The 23,114-nt window shown below is 43.5% G+C and overlaps 1 protein-coding gene across 1 annotated transcript; it reads left to right on the top strand.

Moving 5' to 3' along the window:
* Nucleotides 1-4,670: 4,670 nt before the first annotated feature.
* LOC139375708 (uncharacterized) lies at nucleotides 4,671-6,916 on the top strand. The gene has a single exon (XM_071117518.1). It carries the CDS (start codon nucleotides 4,752-4,754, stop codon nucleotides 5,961-5,963), a length of 1,212 nt encoding a protein of 403 aa, XP_070973619.1. The 5' UTR covers nucleotides 4,671-4,751; the 3' UTR covers nucleotides 5,964-6,916.
* The last annotated feature ends 16,198 nt before the right edge of the window (nucleotides 6,917-23,114 follow it).

Genomic DNA, 23,114 nt, shown 5'->3' with positions numbered 1-23,114 from the left:
CAATCAGAGACAACTAATGACACCTGCCTCTGATTGAGAACCATAGAAAAACAAACATAGACTGCCCACCCCAACTCACGCCCTGACCATACTAAATAATGACAAAACAAAGGAAATAAAGGTCAGAACGTGACAACTCATCAGAGCTAGCACTGAGGATCTTGAAGCTCTCGACCTGTTCCACTGTCGATGTGGATGGGGGCATGCATGTGACTGACCTCCCTGTAGGCTGTCTCATCGTCACAGGTAATCAGGCCTCAAATCACCATGCCTACAGCTTCCACGACCCCGGCCACATTAAAGTTTGATACTAACCTAAGTGGGTTTTCATCACTTTTAAAACCTTGCCCAGAGAGAGACTGTCAAAGAATACAACAAAGAGCTGTTGTTTTTATGAGTGAGTTTATGTTTAAGTTTTTATTCAGCACTGTCAACACTGTTTTATTCAATGCTATTGCAAAACATAAATGCACTTCTCCCTACTTCCACTCGCGCTGCAACTGCAATGAATGAGTAGCCAAGGCATCTTTATTATTATTATTAGCTGCTGGTCGTGTCTATTTTAATATGAATGAATATTTAACTTTCTCTGGTCATAGGAACAACATGAATTTGTGCATGAGGCAGATGCGGTGCGACTCGAGTTTCTCCATGAGGTGGAAGACTGTGTCCCCTCGCTGGTCAGTCTCATCGTAGGAAAGGAAGGAGAGAGCAGGGACCATGAGGCAGATGCGCTGCGACTCGAGTTTCTCCATCAGGTGGAAGACTGTGTCCCCTCGCTGGTCAGTCTCACCGGAGGAAAAGAAGGAGAGAGCAGGTGGAAGACAGTGTCCCCTCTCTCTGGTCAGTCTCACCAGAGGAAAGGAAGGAGAGAGCAGGTGGAAGACGGTGTCCCCTCTCTCTGGTCAGTCTCACCGGAGGAAAGGAAGGAGAGAGCAGGTGGAAGACAGTGTCCCCTCTCTCTGGTCAGTCTCACCAGAGGAAAGGAAGGAGGGACCAGGGACCATGAGGCGGACTCTGCTGCTCTCTCCCTCCCTCTGCTGAGACTAATGCAGTGTTCAAAACAACTTGGAAGTCAGAAATCTCAGACTTCCGACTTCAGTGCGTTCAAGTCAACTGGGAATTCGGGAAAAAAAACAAGATCCAATTAGGAAAAAAAATATTGAACGGTCTTCCAACTCGGAATTCCAAGTCAGAAACTCTGGCATCTTTATAGACCTCCAACTTTCTGACCTGAAGATCACTGACGTCATGATTTGACCTCGTTCCCCCCTTCCACTCTATGAGGCCGGAATAATACTGTGAAATTGTGAAAATTATGAAAATGACCTTGTAGTGTAAGAGCTGTTTGAAAAGACGCCTGAAATTTCAGCCTGTTTTAGTGGAATGGGGCTGTAAATGAGTTAATAGACCAATAAGAGAGTTCCAAACCTCTCTGCCAATAACAGCGTTTACATTTTTTAAATGATTTTGATTGAAAACAATCACAGTAATGTACTTAATTGTTACTCAGAAATGATTTGATATTGAGATAAAAACGGCTGCACTGGGCTTTTAAACAATTTATAGTAACTATTTTCCAACAGAGGGCACTAAAAGCCCAGATTATAAGGGGTGGCAGGTAGCCTAGTGGTTAGTGCATTGGGCCAGTCACTGAAAGGTTGCTGGATCAAATCCCCAAGCTGACAAGGTAGAAATATGTTGTTCTGCCCACTGTTCCATGGCAGGCTGTCATTGTAAGTAAGAATTTGTTCTTAACTGACTTGCCTAGTTAAATAAAAGAGCACAAGCTAATCAACATTTAGAAATACTTTTCATTGTGTTTCCTTCTACACACACATGAATCTTCTGCGGTAATACCTGCCTGTTTCCTAAAGAGCACACCATGGTAATCCAGCCAGCCAGCCCAGGGGAAGCCCTTGCTGAGTTCAGCAGTGATCCCCTCTTTCTTAAAACACACACACATTTGTTATAAATAGGCTAGCCAACCAACTGTCAGGGGAAGCCCTCACTAAATGCTGACTCAGGGTTGAGAGGTTAACTGTTTGTTTTGGACAAAGCTTTAGGCTCCTCCAATTTCCCTCCAGGATCTCTTTCAGGCACCTCCAGTAACCTTTGCAGTGGCAGGCAAGAATAGACCCCTTGCATATGGTAGCCTCTTTTTTTAAACCTTTATTTAACTAGGCAAGTCAGTTAAGAACAAATTCTTACTTACAATAACAGCGAACAGTGGGTTATCTGCCTTTTTCAGGGGAAGAACGACAGATTTGTACCTTGTCAGCTCGGGGATTTTGTCCAGCAACCTTTCGGTTAACTGGGTTAGCTGAGGGGTGGCTTGGTTGCTATGTAGGGGTGCTTGCAATATATGGTGTACATGCCTGGACACATACATTATTTTCTTGGGGGTGCTAAAGGGGATGGTAGACCTGTTCTTGAGGGGTGCTTCAGCACCGTCACGCCCCTCCCTGAAGCCACCCATGCCTGTTACAGCTGCCCCCAATAAGCCAATATAGAATCTGACTTCCTGAATTCAGATGATGAAACTAGTCATTTTCTGATCCAACAATAATTTTTTACACTTTGGTCACCCCTACATTGAACTGGTTTCATCCAAATATCATTCGATGAACCACGTGATTTTGACTGTCGTTTAACTGTATCCTATGCCTGCCTGAAATAATTGCCCCTCAGGAATGAATTAAGTTAACTTGCATTGACCTGAATTTATGCTTTTTTTGTGAATCCTATTTTATAAACAGATTTTTTTTTTATAATGCCAGGATGTCATCTATGAATTCACTGCACACTATTGAGGAAGAGAATCGTCTTTTCAGACTCACCTTGTGTTTGACAGCAGCTGGTAATCACACAAGGGAATGCAGTGGACCCAAGTGAACGAATGACAGGGAACAATGGTGGAATGATGCATGCATAAAGATGGCGGCCTCCATGCACTTACCACAAATTCCTTTTTTTTGTTAAGTTCGCCGTATTGTAGATTGCTCTCTATTACTCATTGATTGAATTATACATTAGCACACTAGTAAACGTTATCCCAATTCTATCCCCAAGATGCCGGCAATTTGAGAAAGTGAAAAAAGTAGATGGTGCATTGAACCACACAGTCACCGCAGTTTAACAACTCAGTGGATAGTGGTAAAACAATGAGGTCATATCTGAATGCTACCATCTTCGTGCACGTTCCCCATTGCACATTAGATCATCTCAGTAGGCCTAGTATGTTGATATTTGTTACTTAGTGCATTCATTTTTACTAAACAGTATGTTGTAAATTGAAAATACTGCTAGTATGATAAGTACAGAGTATATACTTTTAGTAACCAGTAGGCAAGACAGATTTCAGACACAGAAGCATTTTATTAATTGTGCTGTCAATGTTCACTTCAACGAAGTGTAAAGGACGTCGTGCTGCTTGCTTAGCGACTACCGCTTCCTCCTAATGTGTCTCATACAAAGGCTCGAACCCAGGACCTCTGCCTTCGCAGACACACATGAATGCCCTCCTTAAGTGTCTAATCCAGTCGTGTCACCAAAAAGCTATTCAACAGTGCAAGTGGAGACACTTCAGGCTTGAGGGGTGTTTTTCACAGATCCCGATCTACTATGTCATGCATTTGCTAACATTACACTTATCCACATTTACCAGAGGGTTCAGATTGCAAAGTTAGAGGCTAGCTAACTTTGTAAGCATGCCAAACACATAGCCGAGGCTTCAGACTAATGAGAGGGCTATAAATATAATCCACAGTGGTGGGAAAAGTTGGAATGAAAGCCAAACAGTCAGTCAAAACAGACTAAATACATGGTGTCAGAATGCAGTTTTTGGAGCAGTATGCCCACTCAATTCAAACTGGAATTGTTTTATTTGTTGCATTCAACATCCAAATGTTTGAGTTGCTTTGTGTATTAGCAAATTTGCTTCACATTATCTCATTGCAACACTGCATCCAAGTTGCTTGACATAGGCGTTTCAAAGAATTGTCAGTCAACCAGAGGAGGCTGGTGGAAGGAGCTATAGGAGGACAGGCTCATTGTAATGGCTGGAATGGAATAAATGGAACGGTTTCAAACACATCAAACATATGGAAAACCATGTGCTTGACTCCATTTCATTAATTCCACTATAACCATTACAACGAGCCTGTTCTCCTAAATCTCCTCCCACCAGCCTCCACTTCCCGCCCACTCAGCCTATTAGTTCCCCGCTCGCTCTGTCCGTCTTTTCAGTTTCACAAATTCAGAGCGTTTTTATTAGGAAGATATGTTGGTTACTCAAAAGGCTATTTTACATGGGAATCAGAATGACTGTGTGGGACCTTTAACACTGAACCCCTACAGACTCTGGATCAGTGTTAAATTTAACACGGAGGAATTTGTTGTGTAGGCCTGGTCTACAATTTCATTTAGGCTAGAGTTACAGATAGTGTGTGTGTGTGTGTGTGTGTGTGTGTGTGTGTGTGTGTGTGTGTGTGTGTGTGTGTGTGTGTGTGTGTGTGTGTGTGTGTGTGTGTGTGTGTGTGTGTGTGTGTGTGTGTGTGTGTGTGTGTGTGGAAATCAACTCCAGTCACATCCTTCTCAAAACCCATTGGTAGAGAAGGACAGAGAGGAGGAACCTTGGTCTGCTCTTCCAATGGCTTTTGCGAGTCTAGGAAGGAGGAAAAGTTACTTTCGGAGTTGATCACACAATTAAAACTTCATGAGAGAGTGTCTGGCTGGAATCACATTCAGCTATGTCAGTTCTTAATGATTATGAAACCATAATTCGGAGGTTAGTAGAGGAATTGGGATACACGTGCAGTGAAGTGAAACATGTTCTGGAGACGCAATACGGAATTGAGAGGGGAGCTAGCACTTCGTCCATCTATCAGTTCTGCGCTGCACGAGATATACATCGCTATGACTACTCACGACTTGGAAGAGAAGGTGTTAATGCTATCGTTGCAGCGGTCACTAGAAGTGGACCAGTTTGTGGCAGGAAGGTCATGACAGGTATGCTAAGAGCTGCTGGCTTCAGGTTGGGAGAGAGAAGCGTCAGACAGGCACAGATACTGATGAAACCAGTCTACACTCAAATGCGAAGAGAGGGCACCGCCAGCCAGATGAATCCTCACGTGTACCCTACAGAATATGTGGGACAACAACTTTACATGGATCAAAATGAGAAGCTCAATGATTTTGGTGTCACTGAAGTTCTGGCATCTGACAGTTTCAGTGGCAAAATTTTGGGGTTTTCTGTAATGCCAATCAAGAACAACCTGACCATTTATGATGAGATCTACAGAGACATCTGTCTGAAACATGGCTTGTTCGATCAGTTAAGTGTTGACTACGGTAAGGAATTCTACCTGTGTCTATACCAGCAAGACAACCTCCAAGCACATCGCACCAATATCAACAGGCCCCCTTACATTCAGAGTGAATCCAGACAGAATCAAGAAGCAGAGAGAAAGTGGGTTGAAATCAATGCCAGGGTAAATGACCCCATCAAGCACGCACTATGCAGCATGACAAGCGATGGTTTGTTGGACATTGATGACCTGTGTACCAAGTTCTGCGTCTCCTCGTTTGCAAGAAGATGCTGCACAACTGGAATAGATAACTTAATTCCAGCATTGAATGCCCATACCATTTCCCGCCAAGGCATTCCAGATGTTTTGTTTGCCAACCACCTGAAGGCAGCGAGAATCACTGAAGATCTCCTCCCCCCAGCCAACGTTCTAGCAGCAGATTACATCAGACACGGAGGAAGCCTTACCCACCCCGAGGTCTTCGGGAACGACCCCCTTGATGGCCAGCTTGACCTTCAGCAACAGAGAGAGGACATCTTCTCAACTCATTATCCTTCTTTTGAGAACATATTTTACAGTGCAGTTAATGGCCATTATAAAGTTTTTAAAGATGCTCTTCTGACCTACATCGACATAACTCACAGAATGAGTTAAAAGCAAAGTGACATTTGGAACATATGGCAAAAGACAATAGGCTACAAAGGCAAATTTCCAACAGTGAAAAAATAAGGAAAACGTTATTGAGTGTCAGTTGTTGAGTACTTAGACCCGTAGGCCTTTCTGACACCCTAACTGACAAATATATTATAATACTATTAGAAAACTGTGCCTAAAAAGTTGTTACGAGGAACATTTCGATCTGTTCTTAAATATTTAATTTCACCTCGGAGAGCACCACGCCTGCCCCTCTCGGTCTCTCGAACACAGAGGAAGATTTGGCCTCAGTTTATCCTCAGTTGGGGATCCTGAGTGGCGCAGCGGTCTAAGGCACTGCAGTGTTAGAGGTGTCACTACAGACCAGGTTCAATCCCGGGCTGTATCACAACCGGCCGGGATCAGGAGTCCCAAAGGGCGGCGCACAATTGGCCCAGCCTCGTCCGGGTTAGGGAATGGTTTGGCCAGGGTAGAATTTGTTCTTAACTGACTTGTTTAGTTAAATAAAAAAATAAAAAAATACTACCCCAGATTAGCCTACTCATAAGGGGAAGCAAAAACGGACCGCTATGACATAGGCTACCTGTGAAGCATGGCTCGTAATACATGTTTGCATCCTTTTGGAATCCAGCCTCCATCATCAAAACCGCCCGTAGAGGGGTAAACACATAGGCTAGTAAAAAGGGAGTTAGAATATCAACAAAACAGACCAAACGAAATGCTTGCAATATAAGGACCTTGTACAGATTTTCCAAAGTAGGCTAATGTAAAAACTAAGTATATTTTCACACAATTAAACAAACATTTTCGTGCAAGCCATCTATCTGTGATTTGTTCAAGGATGGGAGGAAAGAAGGATGCATACAGGTAGGATCTTAATTTGATACAGTTTGCTACAGCAGGAAAATAATCCTGAATGTTTATGTTGATTTGTAATTAAATTGATATTTTTGTAGGTGTTGATGCATTTTTCATCAGGGCAAATCAAGTCTGAAATGTCTAAGAGGAAATTACACACTTTACAAGCATTTTTAACTCAAATACACCACAAGTTTGCATTTCCTGCAGTGCAGGAAGCTGATCCCGGCTATACCGCTAACTTATGCTACCATTTGTTCACCGTACATAGAGGTCTAGACATATAGGTTATAGTAATGCACTGTAAAATTGCTCTCTCATGCGGGGCTTTACCCGAAACCCAGGCCCGCTGCCCATGGCTATGCAAATACATCAAGTGATCCAACAGGTTGTGTACAACATTATTGAGATGATTTTAAATATTGAAGTTAAAACTGTTATTATGACAGTTTGACATAAGTCCTTCAGCACATGGCTCTGTCCGAGGGATAAAATACAGTAACTACAAAGCAGAGGCTCCTATCATCAGGTTTTCAGTCATCCCAGATGTAAAAGCTGTCATAGAGGTCAAGGCTATTACTATATTAGCAATTCAACTGGACAACCTTCTATTCAACACCTTCTATTCAACTCCTTCTATTCAACTCGTTCATAGGCAGACAGAAATACTTTCCATTTTTTTCCAATGATTAAATCAGACTTCCAATTGTGAGACTGGATGTAACATTTGTAAATTACGTAAGTTGTGTTTCACTTCAAAACATTGATGTTTGATGGGGCCATGTAATGGATTTATCACTTGTCCTGACTCTTCTAAACGCTTGGCTAGAACCAGACATGGGCAGTATCTATGTTACATGTATTTGAAATACATATTTTTAATTACTTTTGAGTATTTTGTCATTTGTATTTCACTGGCCTGAACTACATCCAATGTACAGTTAACTGCCAAAATGAAGGAAACACCAACATAAAGTGTCTTAATAAGGCGTTGGGCCACCACAAGCCAGAACAGCTTCAGTGCACCTTGGAATAGATTCTAGAAGTGTCTGGAACTGTATTGGAGAGATGCGACACCGTTCTTCCACGAGAGCTTCCATCATTTGTTGTTTTGCTGATGGTGTTGGAAAACGCTGTCTCAGGCGTCGCTCCAGAATCTCCCATAAGTGTTCAATTGGGTTGAGATCTGGTGATTGAGATGGCCCTGGCATATGGTTTACATTGTTTTTATGCTTATCAAACTATTCAGTGACCACTCATGCCCTGTGGATGGCAGCATTGCCATCCTATGTGGCAATAACTATGGTAGCCAAAATAATGGCCTGCCCAGCATTTTTATACATGATGGAACGTTAATTACTTAATTAACTCCGGAACTACACCTGTGTGGAAGCACATGCTTTCAATATACATGTACATGTATCCCTCATTTACTCAATTGTTTCCATTATTTCAGCAGTTACCTGTATTTGGTAACAAGATACTCAGTCTTCTTGGGTATGACGCTACAAGCTTGGCACACCTGTATTTGGGGAGTTTCTCCCATTCTTCTCTGCAGATCCTCTCAAGCTCTGTCAGGTTGGATGGGGAACGTCGCTGCACAGCTATTTTCAGGTCTCTCCAGAGATATTGGATTATGTTCAAATCCGGGCTCTGGCTGGGCCACTCAAGGACATTCAGAGACTTGTCCCGAAGCCATTCCTGCGTTGTCTTGTCTTGTCTTTTTTTATTTTTTATTTAACTAGGCAAGTCAGTTAAGAACACATTCTTATTTACAATGACAGCCTAGGAACAGTGGGTTAACTGCCTTGTTCAGGGGCAGAACGACAGATTTTTACCTTGTCAGCTCTGGGATTTGATCTAATCTAGCAACCTTTCAGTTACTGGCCCAACGCTCTAACCACTAGTCTACCTGCCTCCCCTATGGAGTAAGTTTTCATCAAGGATCTCTCTGTACTTTGTTCAGTTCATCTTTCCCTCAATCCTGGCTAGTCTCCCAGTATCTGCCGCTGAAAAACCCCCACAGCATGATGCTGCCATGCTTCTGGTTCCCTTCCCTAGATCTGTGCCTCGACACAATCCTGTCTCGGAGCTCTTCGGACAGTTCCTTCGACCTCATGACTTGGTGTTTGCTCTGACATGCACTGTCAACTGTGGGACCTTATATAGACAAGTGTGTGCCTTTCCAAATCATGTCCAATCAATTGAATTTACCACAGGTGGACCCTGTCGTAAATCAAGTTGTAGAAACATCTCAAGGATGGTCAATAGAAACAGGATGCACCTGAGCTCAATTTCAAGTCTCATAGCAAAGGTTTTGAATACTTATGTAAATAAGGTATTTGCAAACATTTCTAAAAACCTGTTTTCACTTTGTCATTATGGGGTATTGTGTGTAGATTGATGTGGGAAAAAAAAACATATTTAATCCATTTTAGTATCTTTAACAAAATGAGGAAAAGTCAAGGAGTCTGAATACTTTCCAAATGCACTGTATACATTCCCGTGGAAGCTGGATGTATTTCTGACACCTGTTTCTGAACATGGGCTTGTAAATTATCTGTTGCTTTGGTATTCAATACTTCTTGTTACTCTGCCATCGACTTTATTAGATCAAATTGGAGTTTCAAAAACCCAGCTCAAATGACGCAGGGTCAGAAAGTAACCCCAAATGTCTTCGGGCTGCGTGTATTTCTGACACCCAGTTTAGGAACATAGCAATGGTTGGAGTAGGTCACTGACAGGGGGTAATTATTTGGACTAATTTTTGTAACTCTGCCATTTAATATGTTTGTCCAAAGATCTGTGAAACTTGCTGAAAAACAACACAGCTCCCCATTTTATCCAAATGTACTTTCACACTGTATGCTGAAAAAGTGAAGACCTCATAATCTACACTGTGGACCACAGAGAGATCCTGTACAGGCCGGCACATTATTATGACCTTATTTAGTTGACCCATTAAGTCCTTACATTGGCAATCGTAATAGATTTACAGCGACACATGTGACCTGGATAATAAGATCTGAATGAACCAAGCCTAGCTCAGCTGTTTTATGGATCAATGCCACAGCATGTGACATTTCACATCTAGATTTAGACTGCTGATCTAGACTTCTGATCTAGTTTCTGCTGTTTTGCCTACGACGATGGTACCCTGACCTGTTCACCGGACGTGCTACCTTGTCACAGACTAGCCTGGGCAGCCGCTAGTTGGTGCTAGATCTGCACCATCGTCTAGGAATTATGTGCATTCTTCTGTAATACCCTTGTGTCCCCCATGGACCGACTCGTACATAAGGCATCATCCATTAAGGCTGCAAAGGCATCATTTTCCTCCTTAACTAGCTTTAATGGCGAGCCTCTCGGGGGAAAAAACGGGAAAGATATGTGCACTGTCTAAATAAAACACAATTTTCCACCACCATTTTTGGATTTTCGTGCAATTTAGGATGTTGCACACCCTTGTCTGAAGGCGGTGTATACGACGGGTGTATTACCGAAGTAAGCGTAGAAGATAGTGCAGCTCTAGCGCCCACTATTGTCTGCCTAAGCTAGTCCCGGATCTGCTGTTTTGTCTCTCCCCCTCTCTCTCTCTCTCTCTCTCTCCCCCCTCTCTCTCCATTGGATCTGTTATCTCGACCTCTGAATACTTGGCTATGAAAAGCCAACTGACATTTACTCCTGAGGTGCTGACCTGTTACACCCCTCTATAACCACTGTGATTATTATTTGACACTGCTGGTCATCTATGAACCTGTACACATCTTGAAGAACGATCTGGCCTAAATGGCCATGTACTCTGGCACAGCCAGAAGAAGACTGGCCACGCCTTGGAGCCGGGTTCCTCTCTAGGTTTTTTTTCATAGGTCCTCGCTTTTCTAGGGAGTTTTCCCTAGCCACTGTGCTTCTACTTCTGGACTGCTTGCTGTTTGTGGTTTTAGGCTGGGTAAGCACGTTGACAACTGCCGATGTAAAACGGGCTTTATAAAATACATTTGATTTGATTGAACTGGCTGTGACATTTTGATGGATTGTATCATGTGCTCAGTTGGCATGTAAGTGAGGGGAACACATCCCCCTTTTATTCCAGAGGGCTATTTTGTCACCCCCCCATCGTTTTCAATCAACCTAATGAGCCACTTAGTTCATAGAACCGCGATTACGATAGCTAAATGTGGTTGTGTCAAAAATGTTTTCTTCCAACAAATTTGCATCTAATTTTTTTAAAGATGGGAGCTATCAGCTATTCCCTTACAGTCACGACTCTCAGGAACACGTGCATATCTTCTCTTTCCCGCTACGACGCTCACACGCCGCGCAGGACACGTTAGAAGGGACTGTGACAAAATCACATTTGATAGCAATACAGGAGCTGCAGCCACAAAGAGTCTCCCTGTAGAAAATTGCTGGTAAGTGCTGCGTGTAGAGACATTTCACGCATACTCTCATGTGTAAAAAATAAAAGCTATGCATGAAGCCTCTTAGTCATAAGAGTTTCACCTAGTCGATCGATATTTAGGAGATCTCATGAGACCACACTTTGGACTCTTAGAGGTCAAGTGCCCAAATGTACCAAGTTGTGTTGACTGCCCTTACCTGAAGATACAGAATGGAGAGCTGAAGTTGAAGAGATCTCATGCTTACTACTGGCAGGTGTAAGGTCAAATCCTTCTCACAGGTTGTAGCTGGTGTGACTTTGTAATCTGTGATCTACAGGTTTCAAAAACTATAAGAGAGAAGGTTGACCACTTTTATTGTGTCTATCTCGCACCTGAATGGATCCCCTGCATGGGTGCCAAATTCAGTGGTTTTATGAAAAATAAGTATTGATATTCTTGTGAAGAAATCTACAGTAGAATAGATTTGTTTAAAAAAAATGTATTTCAGCAAATGTTCAACAGTTCAGTTAAACAATCACACATCTCTAACATTGTATTCAATCTTTAATTCTGGCTGTACTGTGTTGACCTGATTTCTTTCCCCAACCCTGTTACTCATTGCCTAACTAAAGCCAATACAAGCTCCACACAAACTGATATTCACTACAACACAAATGATTGATACATGTCGTAGATAAACAAATTATTGTTTATAAATAAACACATGTACATTTACACTGGCTTGGCCCATGCTCTGGACCGGATCAGAGACGGCACAGTCCATAGGCTGCGCACCAGGTTCTTCACCCCCCTCAGTCGGAGCAGGAGGATTCTGTCTTCTTTCCCAAACACCAGGTCTCTTTTGAATGTGCCAGTTCCACGCGAAGACAGTAGGAACAGCACCTCTTTTTAAGTATTGTTGTCGTCCCCCAATTTTTCCCTCAACTAAGTCACTTTCGACTAAATGTGTACTACACACCTTTCTGTGTTTGGTGATAGTAAAGTTGTCACGACGTACTGCCACTAACCACCATTTTCTGAGCTCTACATCGCCCGGGGAACGATGGAAGCTCACAATGACCATGACATTTGGAAGAACCTGAACACAGAGGCACTGAACAATGTTCATTAGCACCTCCTTCGCGGGGCTGTAATTTAAGCATAGTCATTGTGAACTATTTCAGTCAGAAATGCATCGACGATAGCTAGTAAGCTAATGATAAAAACAACAGCAGAACTCGCTCCGGAAGTCATCAACCCGGTCGGAGGTCAATTAGAACGTTGGAGGCTGCAAAGAGCCTATTGGAGTGTGGCCTTCTTCGTCTTTCTTCTTCTTTGCAGTTTAATGGCGGTTGGCGTCCAATATGTTGAATTAAAAACACCCTTCCAACACTCATTAAAATCTCATGGGACACCACCACTCAACAGACCCTGTAACTCTTCAGAAGTCAAATCTCGTATACTCAAATACTTCTCTGCAGCTGCCATCACAACATCTATTTTCTGTGATTTACGTTCCATTTCTGCGGTACAGTTGATAACTATTGCTAAGAATGCTAACTCTCTTTCAATCACTCGCGTGAATATATGCTTGTCAAAATCAATCAGTAGATGGGTGAGGTGGGACTTGTAGCGTGTCAGGCATCTGAAATACTGGCTATGCGGACGCACGTGAGCAGTTTGGATGAAATGATTGAATAACATGTATGTGTACATTTATTTTGTAATGCTATCGCACACAATATGGTCAACATGTAAGTTTCATCAAATCATTTTCACACATTTCTGTCTTCTACCCCAGGTGGCCTGAAAAAAAGAGAAGAAAATAGGTTGATTGCCCATGTTAGTACGATCTTAAAACATTTAAATATCTTAAGGTAGAAGATACAAAGAAATCGCATAGAATATTTGGGGGGTGTTTTGAATAAAAAAAGCTAAAGAAATATACACAAACGATCCCCAGAGGAAGAAGTTTAATAAATTCTGAAAGAAACCATGTTTCCTAGTTTGAAAATCAAGTGTAAGCAGACTGCGGCCAGTAAAGGACTTAAACTCAAACACTCATAAACACATGAAAAGGACAGTCTATATCAAATCATGTATTTTTCGCAATTAAAATGCTTTCATAGAAGTTATAGAAATGGATAGAAAGATTTAACAACAATGTAACATTTTGGAGATATGTTGCACAGCAACTCACTGCCTTCATGAAGACAAACAATGTATACGAAACGCTTCAGTCTGATTTCAGACCCCATCATAGCACTGAGACTGCACTTGTGAAGGTGGTAAATGACCTTTTAATGGCGTCAGACCGAGGCTCTGCATCTGTGCTTGTGCTTCTAGAGCTTACTGCTGCTTTTGATACCATCGATCACCACATTCTTTTGGAGAGATTGGAAACCCAAATTGGTCTATACTGACAAGTTCTGGCCTGATTTAGATCTTATCTGTCGGAAAGATTTCAGTTTGTCTCTGTGGAGGGTATGTCCTCTGACAAATAAACTGTACATTTCGGTGTTCCTCAAGGTTCCATTTTAGGACCACTATTGTTTTCACTATATATTTTACCTCTTGGTGATGTCGTTCGGAAACAATGTTAACTTTCACTGCTATGCGGATGACACACAGCTGTACATTTCGATGAAACATGGTGAAGCCCCAAAATTGCCCTCGCTAGAAGCCTGTGTTTCAGACATAAGGAAGTGGATGTAAATGGTCTACTTTTAAACTTGGACAAAACAGAGATGCTTGTTCTAGGTCCCAAGAAACAAAGAGATCTTCTGTTAAATCTGACAATTAATCTTGATGGTTTTACAGTCGTCTCAAATAAAACTGTGAAGGACCTCGGCGTTACTCTGGACCCTGAGCTCTCTATTGACGAACATATCAAGACTGTTTCAAGGACAGCTTTTTTCCATCTACATAACATTGCAAAAATCAGAAACTTTCTGTCCAAATTGTTTTTATCCATGCTTTTGTCACTTCTAGGTTAGAATACTGCAATGCTCTACTTTCCGGCTACCCGGATAAAGCACTAAATAAACTTCAGTTATTCTAGCAGCCGTGTTTAGCACTCTTGACTAGAACCAAAAAATTTGATCATATTACTCCAGTGCTAGCCTCTCTACACCGGATTCCTGTTAAGGCAAGGGCTGATTTCAAGGTTTTACTGCTAACCTACAAAGCATTACATGGGCTTGCTCCTACCTATCTTTCCGATTTGGTCCTGCCGTACATACCTACACGTACACTACGGTCACAAGATGCAGGCCTTCTTATTGTTCCAAGAATTTCTAAGCAAACAGCTGGAGGCAGGGCTTTCTCCTGTAGAGCTCAAATTTTATGGAATGGTCTGCCTACCCATGTGAGAGACGCAGACTCGGTCTCAACCTTTAAGTCTTTATTGAAGACTCATCTCTTCAGTAGGTCCTATGATTGAGTGTAGTCTGACCCAGGGGTGTGAAGGTGAAAGGAAAGGCACTGGAGCAAAGAATTGCCCATGCTGTCTCTGCCTGGCCGGTTCCCCTGTCTCCACTGGGATTATTAGCCTCTAACCCTATTACAGGGGCTGAGTCACTGGCTTACTGGTGCTCTTCCATGCCATCCCTAGGAGGGGTGCGTCACTTGAGTGGGTTGAGTCACTGATGTGATCTTCCTGTCTGGGTTGGCGTCCCCCCCCCTTAGGTTGTGCCGTGGTGGAGATCTTTGTGGGCTACACTCGGCCTTGTCTCAGGATGGTAAGTTGGTGGTTGAAGATATCCCTCTAGTGGTGTGGGGCTGTGCTTTGGCAAAGTGGGTGGGGTTTTATCCTACCTGTTTGGCCCTGTCCAGGGGTATCGTCGGATGGGGCCGCAGTGTCTCCCGACCCCTCCTGTCTCAGCCTCCAGTATTTATGCTGCAGTAGTTTGTGTGTCGGGGGGCTAGGGTCTTATCCGGTGTACTCTCTGAATTTAAGTAAGCTCTCTCTAATTCTCTTTTTCTTTCTCTCCTTTCTTTTTCTCTCTCCCTCTCTCTGTCTCTCTCTCGCTCTCTTGCTCTCTCTGAGGACCTGAGCCCTAGGACCATGCCTCAGGACTACCTGGCCTGATGACTCCTTGCTGTCCCCAGTCCACCTGGCCGTGCTGCTGCTCCAGTTTCAACTGTTCTCCAGACCTGCTATTTTCAACTCTCTAGAGACAGCAGGAGCGGTAGAGATACTCTCAATGATCGACTATGAAAAGCCAACTGACATTTACTCCTGAGGTGCTGACCCTTTGCACCCTCGACAACCACTATGATTATTATTATTTGACCCTGTTGGTCATCTATGAACATCTTATCCATGTCCTGTTATAATCTCCACCCGGCACAAAGTAAGTATCAGAAGTAAAAGTGTAAATCCTTTAAAATTCCTTATATTAAGCAAACCAGGCTGCACAATGTTCTTTTATTATTTTATTTTACGTATAGCCAGGGGCACGCACCAACCCTCAGACATAATTTACATACAAAGCATGCGTTTATTGAGTCCGCCAGATCAGAGGCAGTAGGGATGACCAGGGATGTTCTCTTGATAAGTGTGTGAATTCGACCATTTTCATGTCCTGCTATTAAGCATTAAAAATGTAACGAGACAGTATGGCGCCGACAGAGATGGTTGCCTCGCTATGAGTTCTTAGGAAACTATTGTCACGTTCTGACCTTTATTTCTGTTGTTTTTGTCATTATTTAGTATGGCCAGGGCGTGAGTTGGGGTGGGCAGTCTGTTTGTTTTTCTATGATTTTGGGATTTCTATGTTTCGGCCTAGTATGGTTCTCAATCAGAGGCAAGTGTCATTAGTTGTCTCTGATTGAGGATCATACTTAGGTAGCCTGGGTTTCACTGTTTGTTTGTGGGTGATTGTATTAAAAAATCATCATGAACACATACCACGCTGAATTTTGGTCCGCTTCATATGACGATCGTGACAGAATCACCCACCAACCAAGGACCAAGCAGCAGGAGAAGCAACAGGTGCAGCACGAGAAGCAGCAGCAGCAGGAGCAACAGCAGCAGCAATGGGAGAGGCAGCACTATTTGGAGAAGTGGACTTGAGAGGAGATCCTAGACGGGAAGGGACCCTGGGCAGAGCCAGGGGAATATTGCCGCCCCAAAGCCGAGCTGGAGGCAGCGAAAGCAGAGAGGCATTATGAGGAGCTGGCACGGCAGAGCGGCTGGAAGCCCAAGAGGCAGCCCCAAACATTTCTTGGGGGAGGCACAGGGAGAGTGTGTCAGAGTCAGGAGCCAGACCTGAGCCAACTCCCCCTGTTTACCGTAAGGAGCCATGGATGTTATCGGAGCTGTCGGCGAAGCTGAGGGCTGAGTCTGAGAGGGTCGAGGAATTATTGGACAGAATGGAGGAGAGTGAACGGATGGGAGATGAGGAGACACTCGAGGAGGTGTTAATCGAATTGGGGGAGTGTGAAGAGAGAGAGCTGTTGATTTGGCGTAGTATGCAAGGCATTCGCCCTGAGGTGCATGTCCACAGCCTGGTACCACCAGTGCCGGCACCCCGCACCAGGCTGTCTCTCCGTCCCATCAATACAGAGCTTCCGCCCCTCAGTTCAGAGGCGCCAGAGCCCCTCAGTCCAGAGGCACCAGAGCCCCTCAGTCCAGAGGCACCAGAGCCCCTCAGTCCAGCGCTGCCAGAGCCTTCCTCCTCTCCGGCGCAGCCGGAGTCTCCCGCCTGTCCGGCACTGCCAGAGCTTCCGCCCCTCAGTCCAGAGGCGCCAGAGCCCCTCAGTCCAGAGGCGCCAGAGCCCCTCAGTCCAGAGGCGCCACAGCCCTTCTGTCCAGCGCTGCCGGAGCCTTCCTCCTCTCCAGCGTTGCCGGAGTCTCCAGTCTGCCCAGCGCCGCCTGAGCTACCCCTCAGTCCCGAGCTGCCCCTCAGTCCCGAGCTTCCCCTCAGTCCAGTGGGGCCATTTAGCAGGGTCGCCGTGTTTAGGACGCCACGGAGGCGGACAATGAGGCGGAGAAAGACTGTGGTGAAGTGGGGTCCACGTTCCGCGCCAGAGCCGCCACCGCGGACAGACGCCCACCCAAACCCTCCCCTATAGGTTAAGGTTTTGCGGCCGGGGTCCGCACCTTTGGGGGGGGGGGGGGGGGGGGGGGTACTGTCACGTTCTGACCTTTATTTCTGTTGTTTTTGTCATTATTTAGTATGGTCAGGGTGTGAGTTGGGGTGGGCAGTCTGTTTGTTTTTCTATGATTTTGAGATTTCTATGTTTCGGCCTAGTATGGTTCTCAATCAGAGGCAGGTGTCATTAGTTGTCTCTGATTGAGAATCATACTTAGGTAGCCTGGGTTTCACTGTTTGTTTGTGGGTGATTGTCTATGTTAGTTGCTTGTGTCAGCACAGTCCTTATGATAGCTTCACGGTCGTTATTTCGTGTATTGTTTTGTATAGTTTGTATTCAGTGTTCAGTGCTTTCTTTTATAAAAAAAATCATCATGAACACATACAACGCTGCATTTTGGTCCGCTTCATATGACGATCGTGACAACTATGCAGTATGTTGTTTTTTTATGTATTATTTCTTACATTGTTACCCCAGGAAATCTTAAGTGTTATTACATACAGCCGGGAAGAACTATTGGATATAAGAGCAACGTCAACTTACCAACATTAAGACCAGGAATACGACTTTCCCGAAGCAGATCCTCTGTTCGGACCACCACCCACGGCAATTGATCTAATCCCAGTAGCCGACCTAAATCAAAGGCGCCGCAGAAGGGGCAGACGATGGGCCACCCGGTCAGGCTCCGTAGACGTGCACAATCGCCCACCGCTCCCGAGTATACTACTAGCCAATGTCCAGTCTCTTGACAACAAGGTAGACAAAATTTGAGCAAGGGTTGCCTTCCAGAGAGACATCAGAGATTGTAACATTCTCTGCTTCAGGGAAACATGGCTGTCTCAGGATATGGTGTCGGAATCGGTTCAGTCACCGGGGTTCTCCATGCATCGCGCCGACAGAGATAAACACCTCACTGGGAAGAGGAAGGGCGGGGGGGGGGTGTATGCTTAATGATTAACGACTCATGGTGTAATCATAACAACATACAGGAACTCAAGTCCTTCTGCTCACCTGACCTAGAATTTCTTACAATCAAATGCCGGCCATTTTACCTACCAAGAGAATTCTCGTCAGTTATAGTCACAGCTGTGTACATTCCCCCTCAAGTAGACACAAAGATGGCCATCAAGGAACTTCACTGGACTCTATGCAAACTGGAAATCATATATCCTGAGGCTGCATTTATTGTAGCTGAGGGTTTTAACAAAGCAAATTTGAGAACAAGGCTACCTACCACTGTGACTATTTAAACCTACACTAACCAGAAACCGTGGATGGATGGCGGCATTCGTGGCAAAACTGAAAGAGCGATCCACTGCATTTAACCATGGAAAATATGGGAATATGACTGAATAGAAACAGTGTAGCTATTCCCTCCGCAAGGCAATCATACAAGCTAAATGCCAGTACCGGGACAAGGTGAAGTCGCAATTCAACACCTCAGACACGAGACTATGTGGCAGGGTCTACAGGAAATCACAGACTACAAAAAGAAAACCAGCCACGTCACGGACACCGACATCGTGCTTCCAGACAAACTAAATTCCTTCTTTGCCCGCTTTGCCGCAGTCCTTGTTAGCGCGCCGTGACTGCGCTCCCCCCTCTCCTTCTCCATGGCTGACTTGAGTAAAACATTTAAACATGTTAACCCTTGCAAGGCTGCTGGCCCAGACAGCATCCCTAGCCCGTCCTCAGAGCACCTGGCTGGTGTGTTTACGGACATATTCAATCGCTCCATATCCCACTCTGTTGTCCCCACATGCTTCAAGATGGCTACCATTGTTCCTGTACCCAACAAGGCAAAGGTAACTGAACTAAATGACTATCGCCACGTAACACTCACTTCTGTCATCGGTCAGGAAGTTTAAGCTTGGTCGTAAATGGGTCTTCCAAATGGACAATGACCCCAAGCATACTTCCAAAGTTGTGGCAAAATGGCTTAAGGACAACAAAGTCAAGGTATTGGAGTGGCCATCACAAAGCCCTGACCTCAATCCTATAGACAATTTGTGGGCAGAACTGAAAAAGCGTGTGCAAACAAGCAGCCTACAAACCTGACTCAGTTACACCAGCTTTGTCAGGAGGAATGGGCCAAAGTTCACCCAACTAATTGTGGGAAGCTTGTAGAAGGCCAGCCAAAACCTTTAACCCAAGTTAAACAATTTAAAGGCGATGCTACCAAATACTAATTGAGTGTAGGTAAACTGGCCATGTGATGAAAGAAATAAAAGCTGAAATAAATAATTCTCTCTACTATTATTCTGACATTTCACATTCTTAAAATAAAGTGGTGATCCTAACTGACCTAAAACAGGGAATTTTACTAGGATTATATGTCAGGAATTGTGAAAAACTGAGTTTAAATGTATTTGGTTAAGGTGTATGTAAACTTCCGATTTCAACTGAACATCACCTGATGTCACAGGAAGGACAAAAAGATCATCAAGGACAACAACCACCCGAGCCACTGCCTGTTGACACTGCTACCATCCAGAAGGCGAGGTCAGTACAGGTGCATCAAAGCTGGGACCGAGAGACTGAAAAACAGCTTCAATCTCAAGGCCATCAGACTGCTAAACAGCAATCGCTAACTCAGAGAGGCTGCTGCCTACATTGAGACCCAATCACTGGCCATTTTAATAAATGAATCACTGATCACTTTAAACAATGGATCACTAGTCACTTTATGGCACTTTAATAATGTTTAAATATCTTACATTACTCATATCACATGCATATACTGTATGTTATACCGTCTATTGCACCTTGCCTATGCCGCTTGGCCATCGCTCATCCATATACTTACATGTGCATATTCTCATTATTCACCCCTTTAGATTTGTGTGTATTAGGTAGTTGTCGGGGAATTGTTAGATTACTTGTTAGATATTACTGCACTGTCGGAACTAGAAGCACAAGCATTTCGCTACACTCGCATTAACATCTGCTAACCATGTGTAGTAAAGGTGCTGACTATCTGAGAATAAACTGTAGTCTATAAAAGTAGACCTCCCTCCAAGGAGAGGAGCGGGAGGACTAATAGAGCCCCAATCAAAAAATGCTGACCCCTAGTGGTCTAAATATCGACTTTGACCTCAGGCCCTTTTGGTTGTTTCTTTATGAACATGTCTGCTAAATGAACATATTGTTTCCACAATTTATCACAGTATGTGCAAGCTGATAAATTGTGGAAACAATATGTTTGAACTAAATGAGTAAACAATAATGATTTATGATGTTAATACTATATATACAATATCTAATCATGTTGCAATATGATGATGAATATAATAGGCTAATATATTCAATATGCTGTAAACTATTGTATATGTGTTTAACTGTTTCACTTTCTCATCCCTCATCACCCTAATTACTACCCCTCACTGTGGTCATTGGCTGCACTAATTGCAGTGTTTGTCTACACAACAAGGAGCAACACTCATGGTATTACTCTGAAGCAAGCACTGTAAAACGTTGGTGGTTTACCCAATACATTACTGGAAGATTATATATACTGTGTGCAACTCTCTATTTGTAGAGCTTGAAAATACAATCTACACAGGACCTTCTAATCAGCAGGGCTGCGTTCACTACATGTTTACGTTCTGGTACGTTCAATTGAACGGAAACGGTGCTGTACTGAACGACCGACCAGTGGAAAAACGAGGAGGGTATGGGGATTGCTGTCAGCATGGCTGGCCACTGCCGTTTAAACACGTCACTCATTCCTTCAAGCCACACCCACCAAACGGAAACAAACGTACCTCGAAGTCTGTTCAAGAACGTTGTGGGGAAACGGGTCGTTCCGTACAAACTGTTATAATGAGATAATACGATTATTGAAATGCTGTGCTGGTGTTATGAGTCGTCAGAAGTGTAATGGACAGTTTTAGCCAACTGAAATGTGAGACAAATAAAAGCGCCCCAAGCAGCTTTAATAGATCATAGCCTACTGTAGATACATAACTAAACATTTAACAGTTTTACGAGCTGTAATTGAACGCCTAAATGTTTATTTTCTAGCATTTAAATATGTATTTAATATGGTTTCACCAGATAAATCAAACTTAGCAAAGCCCGAGGTAACAGTCAACTCTATCACAAGCGTGTGAGGACTGAATGGTTCTTTCAAGACAACTGACAACTCAGGAAAAAAAACGAGGCCAAATCATGATGTAAGTGATCTTCAGGTCGGAATTCCGAGTTGGATGACGTTCAAACGATTTTTATAGTCGGAGCTAATTTTTCCTAGCTACCAGTTGTCTGAGATTTCTGAGTTCACAGTTGTTTTGAAAGTGTCAACACTGTTATACATCTGAACTTTGCATCCAACTTGTCCTGCGTTTATTATTTGTACTACCGACAATACACCACTAGAGGTCAGACGATGAACGGTAATCATTGATGCAATCAACAACTGTGGCGCACTACGAATACCTTACGTCTGTGTGGATGATCTCATTTTATGTAATGTGAGCAAAGAAAGCTTTGTTTGTGAAAAGGAAAAAACAAAGCGACACTCAAATAAAAGTAATGGACACAAAATGAAAGAAATTCAGTCAAACTCAAGTCATATCTCATTTTCTCTCAATTGTTTCAATTTCACTATTTCAGTGCAAAAAATAGGCTACAATCTTTTATTATCATGTAGGTCCTACACATGTCCCATGCCTTTGGTGATTTACAGGCTAATAACGAATATGTAGCCTAATAATTACGATGTCCGAATTAATTCCTCGAATCTCTCCGTGTTGCCTGGTGTGCAATTACGCAATGGACACAGTGGAGTTGAAGCTGCTGCCAGCAGGCAGCTTCTCTCTTATTGTTACATAACCCATCTGATCAACAGACCCAAGGCATCCATCCACTACACCAGGGCTTTTCAATCCTCTTCCTGGAGATGTAGTGTCCTGTAGGTTTTCGCTTCAACCCTAATCTAGCCCACCTGATTCTAATAATTAGCTGGTTGATAAACTGCATCAGGTTAGTTACAGCTGGGGTTGGAGCTAAAACTTACAGGAGGGTAGCTGTCCAGGACAAGTATTTATGACCACTGCACTGTAAACAATACTCTACTGCTCGCAATACAATGTTTACTCACTGGTATGGGGGGTGATATATGCCAGAATGAAGCCTAGGCAACCATACCACCACGTGACTGTCGTCTACCATTGAACGTCTGACTGACATGACATGATACCAACGTCTGCGTGTAACTAACATGTCGTCATACCAATGCCTTACTAACGTCTGTGTAACGCCTGCGTGTTAATGAAGGTCATAAGATGCATAGTTTATATGAATATATTTATTCTCAATCATAAATGTTCAAGCTGACATTCTGAAGTAGCCACCCTGAGCAATAGTGTAGCCTACAGCTTGTGTATTTTCTGTTATCGCTAACTGCCTAGAAAAGATTATGTCCAATCTATAGGTCATCTGTCTTTCCCTCAACACCTCATGGAATGGTATGTTATTTTATCTCACTGTATACATTCTAAATGTTGTTAACCAATCACAGACTGAGTTGTTACCAGTTCCCAGTAGGCTACATCAGACAACCAATAAGAGTTGTGTCCATGGCTTTCAGTCGAATAGAGGAGTGCTATTTGGGATCCTTGGGATGTCCATACGTCAATCAAGTATAAATGTAAAATGGTTAAGTTTATTTTAGTTCAGGGTTATAGTTTGGGGTTCAGGGTAGGGACGTCCCAAGGAAACGGGACAGATGTGACCGTTCATAGAGTGAGAGACCGGGTAGGGACGTCCCAAGGAAACGGGACAGATGTGACCGTTCATAGAGTGAGAGACC

The sequence above is a fragment of the Oncorhynchus clarkii genome, chromosome 20 (genome assembly GCF_045791955.1).
Source record: "Oncorhynchus clarkii lewisi isolate Uvic-CL-2024 chromosome 20, UVic_Ocla_1.0, whole genome shotgun sequence".
NCBI classification, from domain to species: domain Eukaryota; kingdom Metazoa; phylum Chordata; class Actinopteri; order Salmoniformes; family Salmonidae; genus Oncorhynchus; species Oncorhynchus clarkii.
This window is presented reverse-complemented; position numbering and strand designations above follow the sequence as displayed.

Coding starts and splice junctions, on each gene's coding strand:
- LOC139375708 (XM_071117518.1), top strand. CDS start 4,752: ATGTCAGTTCTTAATGATTATGAAACCATAATTCGGAGGTTAGTAGAG.